The 19,506-nt window shown below is 46.0% G+C and overlaps 1 protein-coding gene across 2 annotated transcripts in view; it reads right to left on the bottom strand.

Annotated features, from left to right (window-relative positions):
• The window catches only part of ldhd (lactate dehydrogenase D), a 67,700-nt gene that overhangs the window by 44,905 nt on the left and 3,289 nt on the right, over window positions 1-19,506 (bottom strand). For both annotated transcript variants that reach the window (XM_072279430.1, XM_072279431.1), the window contains exon 2: window positions 4,379-4,491. In XM_072279430.1, coding sequence (XP_072135531.1) covers window positions 4,379-4,491 — 113 coding nt within the window. The remainder of the gene's footprint in view (window positions 1-4,378; window positions 4,492-19,506) is intronic.

Here is a 19,506-nt window from a genome sequence, read left to right as displayed (position 1 = left end):
GGCTGTTAACTCCTCCAACACTGCTGGTGCCAAGCTCTAATGATCTCTGCCATTCTTTTGGATTCATCAGCTGAGTGAAGATGGGGAGCCTATTACACGAGCAATAGCTTGCTCTCTATATTGTGCTGCCCTGGCTTGCATATCATGTGGACAGCTGGGACACAACATCCAAGGCCAACTCCAACCAACAGAGGGTCAAATTACAATCAGTCACTGGTTATTGTACAATACAATTAGTCATCCGAGCCTTAACCTCCTCCCTTTGGATTATTCTGAGCTTTTTTCCTCAGCTTCCATTTTTGTGTGGCTTTGCCTCTGAAGCACTCCGAGACATATCGTTTTGTTATTTGACATTGTAAGTGCTATGCAAATTAAGATTATTTCTACATTGACACTTAAGTCCACAAGAAGGGCTCATGAAGTCCTAAACTGAGCAATGGGCCATGTTAAGTTTTTTTGGCAGTCAGAAAGTAAATGCAGCATAGCCCAACATACTGCTCCCCAGGCCCACCTGAGACAACTGGATACAACCACTTATCAGGCTTCTGAACAGTGAGAGAAGGAAAGGAAGGACTTGAACTTATGCATTGCCTTTCATAATGTGAGCCAAGGTAGCATCTCTGAATTGTAGACACTATTATATTATTGGAAGTGAAGCAACTAGTTTTTGAGTTATACAAGTATATACAATTTTGAGAGGTATAGAGAAAGTAAATACAAGCAGGTTTTTTCCACCAAGATTGGGTGAAACTTGAACTAGATCTTGGGTTGAGGGTCAAAGTTGAAATGTATAAGCAGAACATGAGGGGATCTTCTTCACTCAGAAGGAGATGCAACAGTAGAGCAAGCTGCCAGCAGAAGTAGGTAGATGTTCAGTTTTAATATTTAAGTCTAGATAAGTATATGGATGGGAGGGGACATGTAGGGCTATGATCGAGGTACAGGTCGATAGGACTAAGCAGGATACTAGCTCAGCACAGAATAGATGGGCCAAAGGGCCTGTTTCTATGCTACAGTACTCTATGGCCCCAATTGCAAGGTTTCATCCTCGTTGGTTGTGTGATATGTATAGCCAAGTGAACCCAGTCTGTCTGGACACCTAGTTGAGTGAATTATACCAAGTTTATTTTTAGATTGTTACTGTTAATATAAACAATTTTCAAGTGGTCCAAAGAACAGGATTTGACCAGACAAAAAGTTACAATTGCAAGAAAAAGTTTGTGAACCCTTTGCTATTACCTGGTTTTCTGCATCAATTACTCATAAAATGTGGGCTGACCTTCATCTAAGTCACAATAATAGACAAACACAATCTGCCTGAACTAATAACACACAATTGCACTTCTCATCATTACTGAGTACATCATTTAAACAATCACAGTGTAGGTTCAAAAAAGTATGTGGACCTCTGAGGTAGTGCCTCTACAAACGCTATTTGGTGTTCCAATCAATGAGTTGAGATTGGAGGTGTGGGTTGTAGAGCTGCCCTGCCCTATAAAAAAGACACACAAAGTCAGGTTACTGACAGATCCTGCTCTACTCAGGGAAGTTCTCTTTATGTACAGCATGCCTCGATCAAAACAACTTTCAGAGGACCTTAGAAGAAGAATTGTAGAGATGCATGAAACTAGAAAAGGCTACAAAATCATTTCTAAAGACCTGAATGTTCATCAGTCCACTGTAACAGAAATTGACTCCAAATGGAAGAAAGTCAGTATTGTTGCTACTCTCCCTAGGAGTGGGCGTCCTGCAAAGATCACACCAAGAGCACAACGTGCAATGTTGAAGGAAGTGAAAAAGAACCCAAGGGTAACAGCAAAGGACCTGCAGAACTCTCTAGAACTTACTAAAGTCTCCATTCTTGTGTTCGCTTTAAGAAAAACACTGAACAAGAACACAATGGAGGAAACCACTGTTCTCTAAAATAAACATTGCTGTACGTCTCAAGTTTGCAAAGACCACCTGGATGTTCCACAACGCTTCTGGAACAATATTCTGTGGACAGATGAGAAAAAAGTTAAACCTTTTGGCAGAAATACACACCACCATATTTAAAAGAAAAAGAGCACTGCACACCAACATCAAAACCTTGTCCCAACTGTGAAGCATGGTGGAGGAAGAAGCATGGTTTGGGCTGCTTTGCTGCCTCAGGGCCTGGGCAGCTTGCAATCACTGAGGGAACAATGAACTGAAAATTGTGTCAAGACATTTTACAAGAGAATGTCAGGGTCGCGGTCCATCACCTGAAGTTTAATAGAAGTTGGATGATGCAATATTGATCCAAAACACAACAGTGAATCAACAACAGAATGGTTTAAAAAGAGGAAAATTTGTGTTTTGAAATGGCCAAATCAGAGTTCAAATCTTAACCCAATTATGATGTTGTGGCATGACTTGAAGAGGGTTGTTTATGCAAGTCATCCCAGAAATATCGAAGAACTGAAACAGTTTTGTAACAGCCTAAGATTCCTCCAAGCCGATGTGCAGGACTGATCCACGTTACCAGAAACATTTGATTTAAGTAATTGCTGTACACAGGGGTCACACCAATTATTGAAAGCAAAGGTCCACATACTTTTTCCAAAAAATACATATAATATTGGATCATTTCTCTCAATAAATAAAAGAACAAACTTTTTGTCTTATTCAATTGGGTTCCCTTTATCTAGTTTTAAGACTACAGTAAGATTTGATCACGTTTGTCATATTTATGCAGAAATAGAGAAAATTATAAAGGGTGCACAAACTTTCTAGCGCCACTGAAGGTCCTCCTTTGAAGCAAGTGGCATTTCAAATCAGGATTCACTAGGTTCAGTTAATGACCAATTCAAGTCTGCAAACCAATGGTAGATGTTCAAGGAAAATGCACCCATTATGTCACACTCTGGCAGAACAAGAATACTGCGAAGACACTTTCCTATGTATAACAAGGGGAATAATCTACCACAATAGGGAGTGATTTCTTTGTTGGAGCACAACTGCTCTCTACCTTTTACCCAAAACTCTTCCAGCTTACCCTTTCAAGTATTTGCCCAATTCCCTTTGGAATTTATTATTTAATCTGCTCCCACTGTCCTTCCTGGGCCACAACAATTGGTGAGTGGAAGTAAAAATACTCTCTGGTCTCAAAATGTCATTGGAAAAGAAGCTCTCATTGAATGGAATCATGTAAACAAAGTGCACAAACAGGGTCCATTTTGGAACAATCTGTTTGTCACAGACTCATTCAGAATGTAGTTTAAATATTAAATCATTCCATTATTTTAAAATTCTGTATTGCCTGCCTTGGAGAACACTACAGGACAGAAATAGGCCTTTTTGGCCCATCTAGTTCATGTCGAACTATTACTCTGCCTCGTCCTATTGACCTACACCTGGACCACAGCCCTCCATACTTCGCCCATCTGTGTCCCAATTCCAAAATTCCCATCCACCACTTCTGTTCCCAGCTTGTTCCACAGTCTCACCACCCTCTGAGTGAAGAAGTTCCCTCTCATGTTCCCCTTAAATATTTCACCTTTCACCCCAACCCATGACCTCTCACCCAATCTCAGTGGAAAATGCCTGCTTGTATTTACCCTATTTAAGCACCTCATAATTTTGAACACCTGTATCATATCTCTCCTCATTCTCTGATGCTCTAGGAAATTAAAGTCCTAACCTATTCAACCTTTCCCTATAACTCAGATCCTCAAGCATTGGCAACATCATTGCATTTTGTCTGCACTCTTATTATCTTTTATATAGGTAGTTCATATGACCTGCATACAATACTCCAAATTAGTCCTCACCAATGGTTAATTCCTGTGGAATGTAGTATTACCCTGGATCTGCCTTCTCCCTCTCTCTCTCTCCCCCCCACCCCTGAGAAAATTGCTGAGAAAGTGCGTGGTCATCTGTCCTTAATATCTATCAGTACTTACATAGAGGTCTGCTCCACATCAGTATAAAACCTGCACCTGAATCCCCCCACCTACCGTTTGCTCTGTACCCAAACTAAGACTGAGACATTTGTGGAAAAGTGGGAAGAGAAAGACCTGATGTGCTGCATGCTGACAGAACGGCAGACATAGGTGGTAGTACCGAACACCTCATCAGGATGTAGATAGAGTACTGAACCAGCCCAACCCAGGATATATACCCGAGTGGACCTGAAACTGATATATATGGTGGGCTCAGGTACACAGACCCTGTGACAGTCATTGCTTGCTAACTCTCCTATGAGGTGACTTGGGGCATTTTTAGTGCTAAAAGTGTTGTATCCACATGGCTAAGAATCACACACAGCACCTGACTTCCAGTAACCATAAACCTTCCAATTCACAAATTCCAGAAAATTGATTTAGGAGGAGCTCTAAATGAAAAGTCAAACTCCTACTCATGGTACGACTCATCTTTTCCATGCTGCTCCCGCACTGCAGTTGACGTAGAAACATTGTCGGCTCCCGCTACTGCTCGCAGAGCATCTGTAATTTCCGCATTCAAACCTCTCTGGAAATATAGAACAAAGCATTTAGACATGCCTCTCAAAAGTCAATGCCCCTTCTGCCTGCTTTTTCTTTTAAAGGGAAGTTTTCCTCCCCTCATTATACCATTTCATCAGACTGGCAAGATGTAGATAGAATTTTCCCATCAGCTGGGATTACATTTCCTGGTGTGGAACTAATTAGATCCACAATGCGGGGATTCAGTTTCCTAATGCCAACTGCCATAGTGCTCCAGACTGGGAGTGGAAGGGAGGGGTGGGGAAGGGAAGGAGGGAAATTCCAGCATAGAGTAATTTATGCTTTAGACTATGGCTTGTGAAGTCTGCATCAGTAATGCTCATTGTGTTGATCTGCTCACTGGGACTTACTTCTGGACTAATATCAAACGGCAGTTAAGATTCCTGGAAACCTCCCCACATGAAATCGCTAGAATTTCTCAGCAAGCCAGGCAGCACTTGAGGGATAAGAAAAAAAAACTGGAAGAGTTTTCAAACTGGACTTAACTCTTTTTTTCCCTCTCCACGGAGACTGCCTGACCCGTTGGGTGTTTCCTGCATTTACTGTTTGTGTTGCAGATTTCTAGCAATTACATTTTGTTTTTAATTTTCATCATTAATAACATAGGCTGTATCACCAATTTCATGAATACAAATGAACAAAACTCTGGAAGAAATGAAAACTTTACAAATAATGAGCTGAAATACTTATAATAGACAACAGAGGAATGTTAAAATCGCCAACCATAAAAAATGAATGTCTATGTCCTGTATTGGTATTAGGAATATTAGACACATTTCCTGTTGCATTATACAGCTGAGTTTACTGGTATGTAAAAGTTTTAATGAATCACATGAAAACTTATTCATTGAAATGAAGTATGCAAGACACTTCATTCCAATCCACTAGCAAAAAAATGCGATGAGTGAACGAGGAAGGAGTCTACAGTTAAATTTAGCAAGGACATAGCTAAAATTAAATTATGTACTTCAATTTGTCATGCTTCATTGATCCACTTCCCTGCCCTCCCCTCCTACACAGAGAGATTCGACTCCCTACTGAGGAATAGATACACTGGTCCCTCAACCAGATGACCGTTTCTTATGTGATATTCTGAAAATTACTGTGGACTGTCTATTTCTTCAGAGGATAAATCACAAGAGAGATATGATGGCATTTTTTCCAAAAGAAAAAGTCCCTCTCCTCACTTCTGGGAACTCAAACTAGTTAATTACCCCAGCTGAAGTCAGAAACACAGGTGCTGAATCTAAAAATTCTCATGGGCATATGCATTTCCATTAATTGCTGGATCCTTTTTGTACACAGAGCAAAGCACAGTGTTGCTTCTAAGTAGAAATCATGAGGAACAATCCAAAACACACTAAACAGTTGAAAAGAAACATTACTGCAGTAATTCAGCCATCAGTATATGAGTTTCTGCTGAAACCTTCTCAAAGTTTGCAAGCATTTTATTAAATAGCTACAGCTGGATTACCTTAAGCACTTACAGGTCAATTTGAGAAGACTTCTTAATGTAAATTTCTTTAGGCTTTTTAATGAAATTCAATTACTTTATTAGATGAATCCTAAACTTTTGCAGTTTAAAGAATTCTCCAGTTTAATTATTTTAAAATGATTTCTGTTGTGAAAACTTGTTTGCATTAGATGACAAGAGGGTGAAGTATCCTGGAGATTCTAAAGGCCATAAAATCTTAAGTCCTACTGATGAACGATTTGCCACACTGAAGGGATTAATGATAGTGGTGCAATTAACAAACTTCTACAGGTACTACTGAAAGCATCCTGACTGTTTGCATCATGGTCTAGAAATGAGCAGGAACATAAGAATAATGGACTCAGCCCAATACATTACAGGCACATCCCTCCCCACCATCAACAGTACCCACATGAGGTGCTGCCTTAAGAAGGCTTCACTTAACATCAAAGGGCCCCACCATCCAGGCCATACCTTCTCCTCACAGCCAGCACCAGGCAGGAGATACAGAGATCCATAGTCCTATACTAACAGACAAATGAACAATAACTTGCCTTCAACCATTCAGTTCTTGAACCACCCAGCACAACCTAATCACTATCTCAGGATAGCAAAACCATTGCTGCTTTGCACTTTGTTGGACTTTTGTTTTTTTTTTTTGTTTTAGTTGTATTCTTTCTTGCAAATAGTGTGTATAGTTTATGTTTCTCTTGTGATGTTGTGTACCTGTCACAACACATCTATGATACTGCTGCAAATAAGGTTCACATTGCACCTGTCCATACACAGATGTACTTGTGCATATGACAATAAACTTGACTCAAATTTCAGTTGCTGTGGTGTCTCCCATGGGTATTCAACAACCAACTATAATGTGACCTGTTACAGCAGTGGTCCCCAACCACCGGGCTGTGAGGAAAGGATACGAGTCAGCTGCACCTTTCCTCATTCCCTGTCACGCACTGTTGAACTTGAACATACGGTTGCCAACTGTCCCGCGTTTGCCGGGACATCCCGTATATTGGGCTAAATTGGTTTGTCCTGTATTTCCCCCAGTAAGGTAGAGCGTTCCTATGAAACCTTTCGAGCCGAAATGGCGTGAAGCGAAGAAGCAATTACCATTAATTTATATGGGGAAAATTTTTGAGCATTCCCAGACCCAAAAAATAACCTAACAAATCATATCAAATAACACATAAAACCGAAAATAATACTAACATATAGTGAAAGCAGGAATGATATGATAAATACACAGCCTATATAAAGTAGAAATAATATATGTACAGTATAGTTGGGAAGGTGAAGGCAAAACCGATTTGTGGGAAAAAAATCGGCACGTATGCGCATGCGCACCTGTACCCGCGCAAGGCTTCATGGTCATGGTAGTCTTTCCCGAAGTAAAGTGTTCCAGGATTTGACTGCTACTTTTGTCCCTTATTTGGGAGTGAGAAAGTTGGGAACTCTAACCGTAAAAGACATGTTGAGGTGAGTTTAACCCTACTTGAACACCACCTGCCCCCACCCCCGGGTCGGCCGGTCCGCGGTGCAAAAAAGGTTGGGGACCCCTGTGTTAGAGGTAAGGATGAAATCTGTGAGTTGCAATAGTGACTGTCACGTACCCCGTGACGGGAATAAAGAACCAGCAGAGATGGAAAACACTTTGGAGTCCAGCATTGCTATAAACTAATATTATTTATTAGTAACTATGCAATACAGTAATATAAATGAAGATAAATCAAAAAGGTTAGCAATGATTATATATGTAAGTGAGTATATCAGTAAGTGTGGAAACATATATGATAAACCAAGCTTCTTCAAGTCTAGGGGTAAAAAGATACAGTCTTACGATGATGAGTAAAGTTCAGTTCAGTTCAGTTCGTGGTATTGAGATGAGTAGTGATGGAGAGAGGGAGAGATCTGAGTCTTCAGGTGAGCTGGATGCTGTCAATCTTCTCATTGTCCTTGGAAATCCTTTAAAAGTCACCGACTGTGACTTTAACAAATGGGACCGGTTTTCTGTGGTAGAGCTATCCAGGCGAGGGTGGACACAGAGACAGCTCCCCATCAGTCAACCCCTTTCTTTTTCATTGCAAGAGCAACTGCTCGATCTGCCTGATTGATCCTCCAAAACCCACTTTACCTACAGGCACAACAATGCTCATTTAGTGTCCAAAACATGTGTCTGAGGTCTATCATCTGACCTATTTTACCTTCCTGTGCTGAGCATCAACTGACACTCAAATAACTCCTCCTTCCTCACTCTGTGTAAGAAATGTACAAGCAGGCAAATGTCCTTGGGAAGTATCAACAACCTGCTGAAAATCATAACATGGAGTGTCCATCAAATAACACCGCCTTCAGTCACCATAGCAACTTACGAGCTGCTCGGTGCCATCTCTCTCTCCAACTCAGCAGAAATCCAATAGTTACTTCCAGTGCCTTAAAGTGACAGTCCAACAGTTAGTCTTTGTCTCTCTCTCTCTCTCTCTCTCTCTCTCTCTCTCTCACTTCAAAACAAGATATTGATGTTAAATAACTCTCTCTCTCTCTCTCTCTTTTCAAAAGCACTGTTAATAGGGGTAAACAAGCACAGTTCATAGGGGTAATTCAGGACCTCGTCACAGTGACCAAATTGCAATTCCTCCAAAACACTGTGAACTGTGTTTATTTTTGAACACTAAAAATAACTGACACCCAAGCTAAGGTCTATGTTGTTTCATTTGGTCATCTATACTATATGTACAGTCAAACGGCAATAAAATTGAACTAATGCAGAATATTTCCAATTTCATGGGATGGGACAGGCCATGTGGTTCTTTGTCCCTTTACTACGGTTTAGCACAATCCCAACTACTGGCAAAATCTGAACAAGCCTTGAACCCATGAAAATCTAAAAATCTATTGCTATCCTGAGTGTATTCAGAGATTGACCATTCTCATACCTCTGGGTTTGATTCATAAACCTCAAGAAGCTGATCACCTTGGTTCTACATGAAGAGACAAGCAAAATATCCTCCCATTATTCAACAGTTCGAGTACCTTAAGGATATTTCTTTGAACACACATTTTATTCTTACTTGTTATACTTACAGAAGTCTTTTCAGTCCATCAAATCTGCGCCTACTCCCAGGTGAGCAATTTTATCAGTCCCATGGATTCTCTGAGTACCCTACCGTATGTTATCCCAAACCTGGTCTGACCAATGTCTTTTAAAGCCTCAGCATTACATTCACACTCTTATATTGCAGTTCTCTTGAAATGAATGTGAACACTGCATTCAACTTCCTTACCACTGACTCAACCGGCAAGTTATCCTTTAGAGAATGCTGCACTAGGACTCCCAGGTCCCTTTTCTGATTTCTGAATTCGCTCTGTTTAGAAAATAATCTACGTCTTTATTTCTTCTACCAAAGTGCATAACCATACACTGTATTCCATATGCCACTTCTCTGCCCCTTCTCCCAATCTGTCCAAGTCCTTCCTCAAACTTCCAGCTTCCTCAACACTATCTGCCCCTCCACCTATCTTTGCATCAGTAAACCTGGCCCCATATCTATCAGTTCTGTCATGCAGATCATTAGCATAGAACATGGAAGGTAGCAGGGCGCAATGGAACTGACCCCGACGATACACCACTAGTCGCCAGCAGCCAACCACAAAAGGCCCCTTTATTCTGAACACACCCCTATTAGCAGACTCTAGCATTTCCCCTCCTTTGTAAGTATATACTCTGGACTCCGGTTAATTGGGCCATCAGTTAATTGGGGCAGATGCTTATTTGGGTCAACTCATAAAGAACGAAAACGATTCAAGAAAGTAGCTGGGATCCCCTTCATTTATTTCAACATCTCAAGCTGCAGGCTGAATTCTATATTATGGTCACTGCCTCCCAAGAGTTCTTTTACCTTATGTTCTTAAAACAAATGTGGTTCATTATACAACACCCTATCCAGAATTACCCTTTCTCTAGTGGACTCACCACTTGTTGCTCTAAAAAGCCATCTCATAGAGGTCTTCTGAACACAACCCTATTAACAGATTCCAAATAAACGAACATTTGCCAAACATTTTCTAAAGAGTGTCAGTTGCACGCATGGCTTGTGGCCGTTAGACATTACACCATGCTTAGAACGAATAGTTTTAAAATAGCGTTATTTGCATGTTTGTGTTCAAAAGGCAGTGATGGTTGTGAGTAAACACCAGTAGGATAATTCAGAACTATTTTGTTCACTGCAGTTTCAAGCATTCAGGCTTGAAGACATCAGAAATGGCCGGAGTGAAAGTGAAACAATTTTGTTATTTCATCAAATTAGGACCTATAAAAAAATTGAAGGTATCAACAATCATCTTGAATTGTAAAATTAAAATGAAGATTTGGAGGATGCAATCGTTCAAACCACTGTTTGAAGGCAGTCCACTATTTGCACTAGGTGCCCTTGCTGATTTTGTTCATTTACAGTCAATCAAAAGAACGCGGCAGTGTACACTGAATTTCTCCGTCGATAACTATTAGTGAGTGAGCCAGTGAAGGAGTGGAGCTTGGAGGCTTTGATTCGAGAGGCTTCGACGAGAAGAGGCGGAGGACAAGCTTGCTCGCAGTTAGTCTTTACAATGTCCCCTGAGATGGTGATGTGCCTCTCATGTCAGATGTGGCAGTCTTGGGGGAACTCCCCTCTCCCGCAGAGTCACATCTGTCAGAAGTGCATACGGCTGGGCGATCTGGAAGACCGTGTAAGGAATCTGGAGCAGCAGCTGGATGACCTTCGACTCATAAGGGAGAATGAGGCAGTCATAGATGAGAGCTACAGGGAGGTCGTCACACCTAGGCTGTCGGAAGCAGGTCGTTGGGTGACAGTCAGAGGGGGGAAAGTGAAGGTGAGCAGACAAGTAGTGCAGAGCACCCCTGTAGCCATTCCCCTGAATAATAAGTTTACCGTCCTGGATACTGTTGGCGGGGACGACCGACCAGGCGTGAGCTACGGTGGCAGGGCCTCCGCCACCGAGTCTGACCCTGTGGTGCAGAAGGATGGGACGGAGAAGAGGAGAGCTGTTGTCATTGGAGACTCCATAGTCGGGGGAGCAGACAGAAGATTTTGTGGACGTGAGAAGGACACCCACATGGTTTGTTGCCTTCCGGGTGCCAGGGTCCGGGATGTCTCTGACCGGGTGCATGACATCCTGGTACGAGAGGGAAAGCAACCAGAAGTTGTGATACATGTAGGGACCAACGACATAGGCAGGAAGAGGGATGAAGTCCTGAAGTGTGAGTTTCAGGAACTAGGCAGAAGGCTGAAGAACAGGACCTCAAGGGTGGTGTTCTCAGGATTGCTGCCAGTGCTACGTGACAGAGATGGTAAGAATTGGAGGAGATGGCAGTTGAATGTGTGGCTGAGGAGTTGGTGCAGGGAGCAGGGTTTTAGATTTTTGAATCATTGGGATCTCTTCTGGGGAAGGTGGGGCCTGTACAGATTGGATGGGTTGTACCTGAACTCGAGGGGGAGCAATATCCTTGCAGGTACGTTTGCTAGCATGATTCAGGAGGGTTTAAACTAATTTGCGAGGGGGATGGGACCCAGAGCGATAGAGCAGTGAAAGAAGTGCATGGAGTAAAGCCAGATCTAACATATAGAGAGGCTTTGAGGAAAGAGAAGCAGAATAAACTGTGTAAAGACAGTAAGGCAGAAGGGCTGAAGTGTGTGTACCTCAATGCAAGAAGCATCAGGAACAAAGGTAATGAACTGAGAGCTTGGATACATACATGGAATTATGATGTAGTGGCCATTACAGAGACTTGGCTGGCACCAGGGCAGGAATGGATTCTCAATATTCCTGGATTTCAGTGCTTTAAAAAGGATAGAGAGGGCGGAAAAAGGGGAGGAGGGGTGGCATTACTGGTCAGGGATACTATTACAGCTACAGAAAGGGTGGGTAATGTAGCAGGATCCTCTTTTGAGTCAATATGGGTGGAAGTCAGGAACAGGAAGGGAGCAGTTACTCTATTGGGGGTATTCTATAGGCCCCCTGGTAGCAGCAGAGATACAGAGGAGCAGATTGGGAGGCAGATTTTGGAAAGGTGCAAAAATAACAGGGTTGTTATCATGGGTGACTTTAACTTCCCTAATATTGATTGGCACCTGATTAGTTCCAAGGGTTTGGATGGAGCAGAGTTTGTTAAGTGCGTCCAGGACGGATTCCTGTCACAGTATGTGGACAGGCTGACTAGGGGGAATGCCATACTAGATCTAGTGTTAGGTAATGAACCGGGTCAGGTCACAGATCTTTCAGTGGGTGAGCATCTGGGGGACAGTGACCACTGCTCCCTGGCCTTTAGCATTATCATGGAAAAGGATAGAATCAGAGAGGACAGGAAAATTTTTAATTGGGGAAGGGCAAATTATGAGGCTATAAGGCTAGAACTTGCGGGTGTGAATTGGGATGATGTTTTTGCAGGGAAATGTACTATGGACATGTGGTCGATGTTTAGAGATCTCTTGCAGGATGTTAGGGATAAATTTGTCCCGGTGAGGAAGACAAAGAATGGTGGGGTGAAGGAACCATGGGTGACAAGTGAGGTGGAAAATCTAGTCAGGTGGAAGAAGGCAGCATACATGGGGTTTAGGAAGCAAGGATTGGATGGGTCTATTGAGGAATATGTTGTTGTTGTTGTTCATCCTTCGTAGTCGAAGATGACCATGGCTTCAAAGTCAAATGGGAGATTGGTGGCTGTGGGTCCGGAGGTGACTGATGAGGCCAATCCGGGCCCTGAAGGCTCGCCCACATGTGGGACACAAGTGGGTGGGTGCTGTCGTGGCAGTGGATGCTGCTCGGGCCTTGCGCACAGCACGCTTTCGTTGCGCCTCGATGATGCGCCTGACTTCAGCTGCACGGGCTCCTGTGGTGATCTTGCTGCGCCAAGCTGGACGGTTGAGGGCAAGCATCTCCCACGTGTTGATGTCGACACCCAGGCCTTTGAGGGACGCTTTCAGGCAGCCTTTGTAACATTTCTTCTGCCCCCCGACTGAGCGCTTGCCCTGACACAGTTCTCCGTACAGCAGCTGCTTAGGCAATCGGCTGTCTGGCATTCTGACCACATGTTCAGCCCACCTGGCTTGGGCTTTCAGCAGGAGGGTGTAGACGCTGCAGAGCCCAGCTCGTTCCAGGATTTCCGTGTTGGGGACTTTGTCCTGTCACCTGATGTGGAGGAGTTTGCGGAGACAGCTCAGGTGAAAGTGGTTGAGCTGTTTGTCGTGTCTGCTGTGGACAGTCCAGGTCTCGCTGGCGTAAAGGAGGGTGGTGAGGACCACTGCACAGTAGACCTTCAGCTTGGTGGTAAGGTTGAGTCCTCTCCGCTCCCAGACGTTCTCACGGAGCCTCCCAAAGGCGGCGCTGGCTTTGGTAATCCTGTTGTTGACCTCAGCGTCTATGTTCACTGCGTGAGAGAGTACACTGCCCAGGTAGGTGAAGTTGTCGACTGCCTGGAGGTTCTGGCCCTTCACCGTGATGCGCGGCTCCTGGTATGGCTTTCCTGGGGCAGGCTGGTACATAACTTCGGTCTTTTTGGTGCTGATAGTGAGACTGAAGTTGTCGCAGGTTTGTGAGAAGCAGTCCATTTCACGCTGCATCTCCTGCTCTGTGCTGGCGTTGAGTGCGCAGTCATCAGCAAACAAGAAGTCTCTGATGACAGCCTCTGACACCTTTGTAACTGCCTGCAGGCACCTAAGGTTGAACAACCTACCGTCAGTCCTGTACCTGACGTGGATTCCTTCTTCGTAGTTACGGAAGGCATCTGTCAGCATGGCAGAGAATACCATACTGAACAGAGTTGGGGCAAGAACGCAGCCTTGTTTGACGCCATTTGTCACTGGGAAGGCCTCCGACTCGTCGCTGTCATCCAGAACTTTCACCATCATACCGTCGTGGAACTGCCGGACGATTGTGATGAACTTGCTGGGGCAGCCAAACTTCTCCATGATCTTCCACAAGCCTTCTCTGCTGAGCGTATCGAAAGCCTTTGTTAGATCGACAAAGGTCACGAAGAGGTCGTTGTGTTGCTCCTGGCATTTTTCCTGGAGTTGGCGCGCAGCAAAAATCATGTCCGCGGTCCCACGTTCAGCACGGAAGCCACACTGGCTTTCTGGGAGCAGATCTTGCTCAAGATGTTGGAGAAGGCGGTTGAGCAGGACGCGGGCGAGAATCTTCCCTGCAATGGACAAGAGGGAGATGCCTCGGTGGTTGTCGCAAGATTGGCGGTTGCCTTTCCTCTTGTAGATGTGGACTGTGCTGGCATCTTTCAGCTGTTGCGGGACCTGTCCCTTTTTCCACATGGACTGGAAGAGTACAGTCAGCTTTTGCATCATGACAGGGCCTCCTGCTTTGTACACCTCAGCAGGGATTGCATCGGGTCCTGGCGCTTTGCCACAGGAGAGTTGCTTCACTGCCTTCCTGACTTCATCTACTGTGGGGAGGGTGTCGAGGTTCTTGTTGATCTCTACCTGGGGCAGGCGGGCAATGGCCTCGTCGTTGATGTCGGCAGGGCGGTTAAGGACGTTGTTAAAGTGCTCAGCCCACTGATCCAGAATCTGCTTCTTCTCTGTCAGCAGCTGCGTCTCATATGCGTTGAGAAGGGGTGAGGAGCCAGAGGATTGGGGTCCGTATACAGCCTTAAGCGCATTGTAGAAGCGCTTTATGTCGTGGCTGTCTGCATAGCCCTGGATTTCATCGGCCTTCTTGCTGAACCAGCTGTCCTGCATCTCGCGAAGTTTTTTCTGCACCTTTCTTCTTGCGTTGGTAAAGGCATCTTTCTTGGCTAGCGACGTGGGGTCGTTCTGATGCGCTCTGTAATGTTGATGTTTCTCCGTTAGTAGTGCCTGTATTTCTTCATCATTCTCATTGAACCAGTCTTGGTTTCTTCGGGTTGCTGGTCCGAGATGTTCGAGGGCGGTAGTGTAGACAGCGTCTCTGAAGGCCGTCCACTGTTCCTCAACGCTGGTCCCGTCATCCCGTGTTGTGTCTGGCAGTCTGCCTTCAAGGTCATCGACGAGTTCTTCTGCAACCCTGCTGCTTTTCAGCTTGGAGACATTCAGCCTCTTTGCAGTCTTCTGCCCTTGGGGTCTTCTCATGGGCAGAATGCAAAGCCTGAACTTGGACACAATGAGGCGGTGGTCGGTCCAGCAGTCGGCACCACACATGGCTCTCGTCACTCTGACATCCATCCTGTCCCTCTTCCTGGTGATGATGTAGTCAATCAGATGCCAGTGCTTCGAGTGTGGGTGCATCCATGACGTCTTCTTATGGGTGGGTAGGCGGAACAGTGATGACAAGGTCGTGTGTGGCACATGTCTTGAGGAGCAGAAGGCCGTTGCTGTTACATTTGCCAGTGCCGTGTCTTCCAATGATCCCTTCCCAGGTTTGGTAGTCTGTCCCTACTCTGGCATTGAAGTCCCCGAGAACGATGAGCTTCTCTGACTGTGGGATTGCTGAGATGAGGGCGACGAGTTCTTCATAGAACTTGTCTTTAATGTCATCTGGGTTGGTCATGGTGGGAGCGTAGGCACTAATCAGCGTAGCGCTCTTCTTGTTTGCAAGTGGGAGTTGAAGTGTCATCAGGCGGTCGTTGATGCTCTCTGGGTGCTTGGTGAGTTTACGGGCGAGGTTAGAATTGATGGCAAATCCCACGCCTGCTTCTCGTCGTTCAGCGCTGCTGCGATGGCTCCAGAAGAACGTGTATCCACCACTACATTCTGTCAGCTGGCCCTTGTCTGCTAGGCACGTTTCGCTGAGAGCGGCTATGTCCACGTTGTAGCGAGCTAGCTCTTTTGCAACCAGTGCAGTTCTTCTCTCTGGTCTGTCTGCCTTGATGTTACCTCGCAGAGTTCCCACGTTCCATGTGCCAAGGTTGAGCACCATCACTTTCTTCTTCACTGTTGTAGGTCGACCGCTGTGAGGGATCCCCACCAGCCTCGGTAAGCTGGCCAGGGTGAGGTGAAGCAGACTATGTTTGAGGCACCTTTTCCAGCCCCTTCCTCCATGGAGGTGAGCAGAGCGATCCTAAAGAGGGCTGCTCAGACACCCAGGGGGCTGCCGAACTCAACTGCTGCTTCAGTCCAGTAGAGAGCGACTCTATGCCCTGGGCCGCCTGTGTGCAGGTTTGTGACTACAGCTTCCAGTGTATCCGTACCTGATGCTTCGCCGCTCCCCCATCGCCACGGGACTTTAGGCTGCGCGTTGGGTTTGAAGTCATGACTTGTGCTTGACTTGGATTAAAGTGAGGGAGAGTTGCGCAGGTCGTCAGCCTCACTCTCTCGTCCCGGCCTATCTGGACCCAGCGGCAAGACATAGTCGAGACGGCTGGAGATAGGTCAGGATGCAGTGGATGGCCAGCAGTGTTCTGTGTGTCTCACTGTGCCCTCAGCGCTGCACGACGCATTGCTGAGAATCGCCTTTCTGCCCGTTGAACCAGTGATGGTTTCTTCCGCGCAGTCCGCCGAATCCAGGCTTCACTCGCTAGGTAGACAAGCCCCGAGTGTTGTGGGTCTACGGCAGTTCTTGCGGCGTGCTCGCAAGCCTCCCTACCCATTGTTGGGCATCCTCATCCGCCTTTGCAGCCGTTGGGAGATGTCTCCTCTTCCGCCTGCTCCGCCGTTGGGATGATCACCTTGGTTACTGGCCTATGGAAGTGGGCTCGCAGCTCGCCGCCGCGCTGGCCGTACCAGGCGGCAGGGGCGGGTGGCGGTGGTTGCGACGAGCGGCAGGCCAGCTCCAGGCCTCGGGCCTCGCCCCCTCCGCCTGCCGCCGCCTCGCACTGGCTGCAGGCCGCCGACAGTGTGGTGGCGACGGGCGGCCCGGGGCCGGGCCCCGGCCTCGACCACACCAAGAGGCAGCATCGTGCCTCCCCGCACCGCACGTATGGCATAGAGTGTCAGAAACACCGGCACGGGCTCCCCGGTCTCAGCCCGTCGGCTGGCGGCAGCGGCGCCCTGGCCGACCGGCTGCGCCTAGCACCGGCTGTTGGTGCTCAGCTGCCTTCCTGCCAGGAATACAGGGAAGCAAGAAAGGAGCTTAAGAAGGGGCTGAGAAGAGCATGAAGGGGGCATGAGAAGGCCTTGGCGAGTAGGGTAAAGGAAAACCCCAAGGCATTCTTCAATTATGTGAAGAAAAAAAGGATGACAGGAGTGAAGGTTGGACCGATTGGAGATAAAGGTGGGAAGATGTGCCTAGAGGCTGTGGAAGTGAGCGAGGTCCTCGATGAATACTTCTCTTTGGTATTCACCAATGAGAGGGAACTTGATGACGGTGAGGACAATATGAGTGAGGTTGATGTTCTGGAGCATGTTGATATTAAGGCAGAGGAGGTGTTGGAGTTGTTAAAATACATTAGGACGGATAAGTCCCCGGAGTCTGATGGAATATTCCCCAGGTTGCTCCACGAGGCAAGGGAAGAGATTGCTGAGCCTCTGGCTAGGATTTTTATGTCCTCGTTGTCCATGGGAATGGTACCGAAGGATTGGAGGGAGGCGAATGTTGTCGCCTTGTTCAAAAAAGGTAGTAGGGATAGTCCAGGTAATTATAGACCAGTGAGCCTTATGTCTGTGGTGGGAAAGCTGTTGGAAAAGATTCTTAGAGATAGGATCTCTGGGCATTTAGAGAATCATGGTCTGATCAGGGACATAGAAACATAGAAAATAGGTGCAAGAGTAGACCATTCGGCCCTTTGAGCCTGCACCGCCATTCAGTATGATCATGGCTGATCATCCAACTCAGAACCCTGTACCAGCCTTCCCTCTATACCCCCTGATCCCTTTAGACAGTCAGCATGGCTTTGTGAAGGGCAGATCGTGTCTAACAAGCCTGATAGAGTTCTTTGAGCAGGTGACCAGGCATACAGATGAGGGTAGTGCAGTGGATGTGATCTATATGGATTTTAGTAAGGCATTTGACAAGGTTCCACACGGTAGGCTTATTCAGAAAGTCAGAAGGCATGGGATCCAGGGAAGTTTGGCCAGGTGGATTCAGAATTGGCTTGCCTGCAGAAGGCAGAGGGTGGTGGTGGAGGGAGTACATTCAGATTGGAAGATTGTGACAAGGATCTGTTCTGGGACCTCTACTTTTCGTGATTTTCATTAACGACCTGGATGTGGGGGTAGAAGGGTGGGTTGGCAAGTTTGCAGATGACACAAAGGTTGGTGGTGTTGTAGATAGTGTAGAGGATTGTCAAAGATTGCAGAGACACATTGATAGGATGCAGAAGTGGGCTGAGAAGTGGCAGATGGAGTTCAACCCAGAGAAGTGTGAGGTGTTACACTTTGGAAGGACAAACTCCAAGACAGAGTACAAAGTAAATGGCAGGATACTTGGTAGTGTGGAGGAGCAGAGGGATCTCGGGGTATATGTCCACAGATTCCTGAAAGTTGCCTCACAGGTGGATAGGGTAGTTAAGAAAGTTTATGGGGTGTTAGCTTTCAGAAGTCGAGGGATAGAGTTTAAGAGTCACGATGTAATGATGCAGCTCTATAAAACTCTGGTTAGGCTACACTTGGAGTACTGTGTCCAGTTCTGGTCGCCTCACTATGGGAAGGATGTGGATGCATTGGAAAGGGTACAGAGGAGATTTACCAGGATGCTGCCTGGTTTAGAGAGTATGCATTATGATCAGAGATTAAGGGAGCTAGGGCTTTACTCTTTGGAGAGAAGGAGGATGAGAGGAGACATGATAGAGGTGTACAAGATAATAACAGGAATAGATAGAGTGGATAGCCAGCACCTCTTCCCCAGGGCACCACTGCTCAATACAAGAGGACATGGCTTTAAGGTAAGCGGTGGGAAGTTCAAGGGGGATATTAGAGGAAGGTTTTTTACTCAGAGAGTGGTTGGTGCGTGGAATGCACTGCCGGAGTCAGTGGTGGAGGCAGATACACTAGTGAAGCTTAAGAGACTACTAGACAGGTATATGGAGGAATTTAAGGTGGGGGCTTATATGGGAGGCAGGGTTTGAGGGTCGGCACAACATTGTGGGCCGAAGGGCCTGTACTGTGCTGTACTATTCTATATTCTATGTTAGAAACATAGAAACATAGAAAATAGGTGCAGGAGTAGGCCATTCGGCCCTTCGAGTCTGCATCGCCATTTATTATGATCATGGCTGATCATCCAACTCAGAACCCCGCCCCAGCCTTCCCTCCATACCCCCTGATCCCCGTAGCCACAAGGGCCATATCTAACTCCCTCTTAAATATAGCCAATGTACTGGCCTCAACTGCTTCCTGTGGCAGAGAATTCCACAGATTCACCACTCTGAGTGAAGAAGTTTTTCCTAATCTCGGTCCTAAAAGGCTTCCCCTTTATCCTCAAACTGTGACCCCTTGTTCTGGACTTCCCCAACATTGGGAACAATCTTCCTGCATCTAGCCTGTCCAATCCCTTTAGGATTTTATATGTTTCAATCAGATCCCCCCTCAATCTTCTAAATTCCAATGAGTAGAAGCCCAGTTCATCCAGTCTTTCTTCATATGAAAGTCCTGCCATCCCAGG

The sequence above is a fragment of the Mobula birostris genome, chromosome 15 (assembly GCF_030028105.1).
Source record: "Mobula birostris isolate sMobBir1 chromosome 15, sMobBir1.hap1, whole genome shotgun sequence".
Taxonomy (NCBI): Eukaryota; Metazoa; Chordata; class Chondrichthyes; order Myliobatiformes; family Myliobatidae; genus Mobula; species Mobula birostris.
Note: the sequence above shows the minus strand (reverse complement) of the source record. Positions and strands in the feature narration are given on the sequence as shown.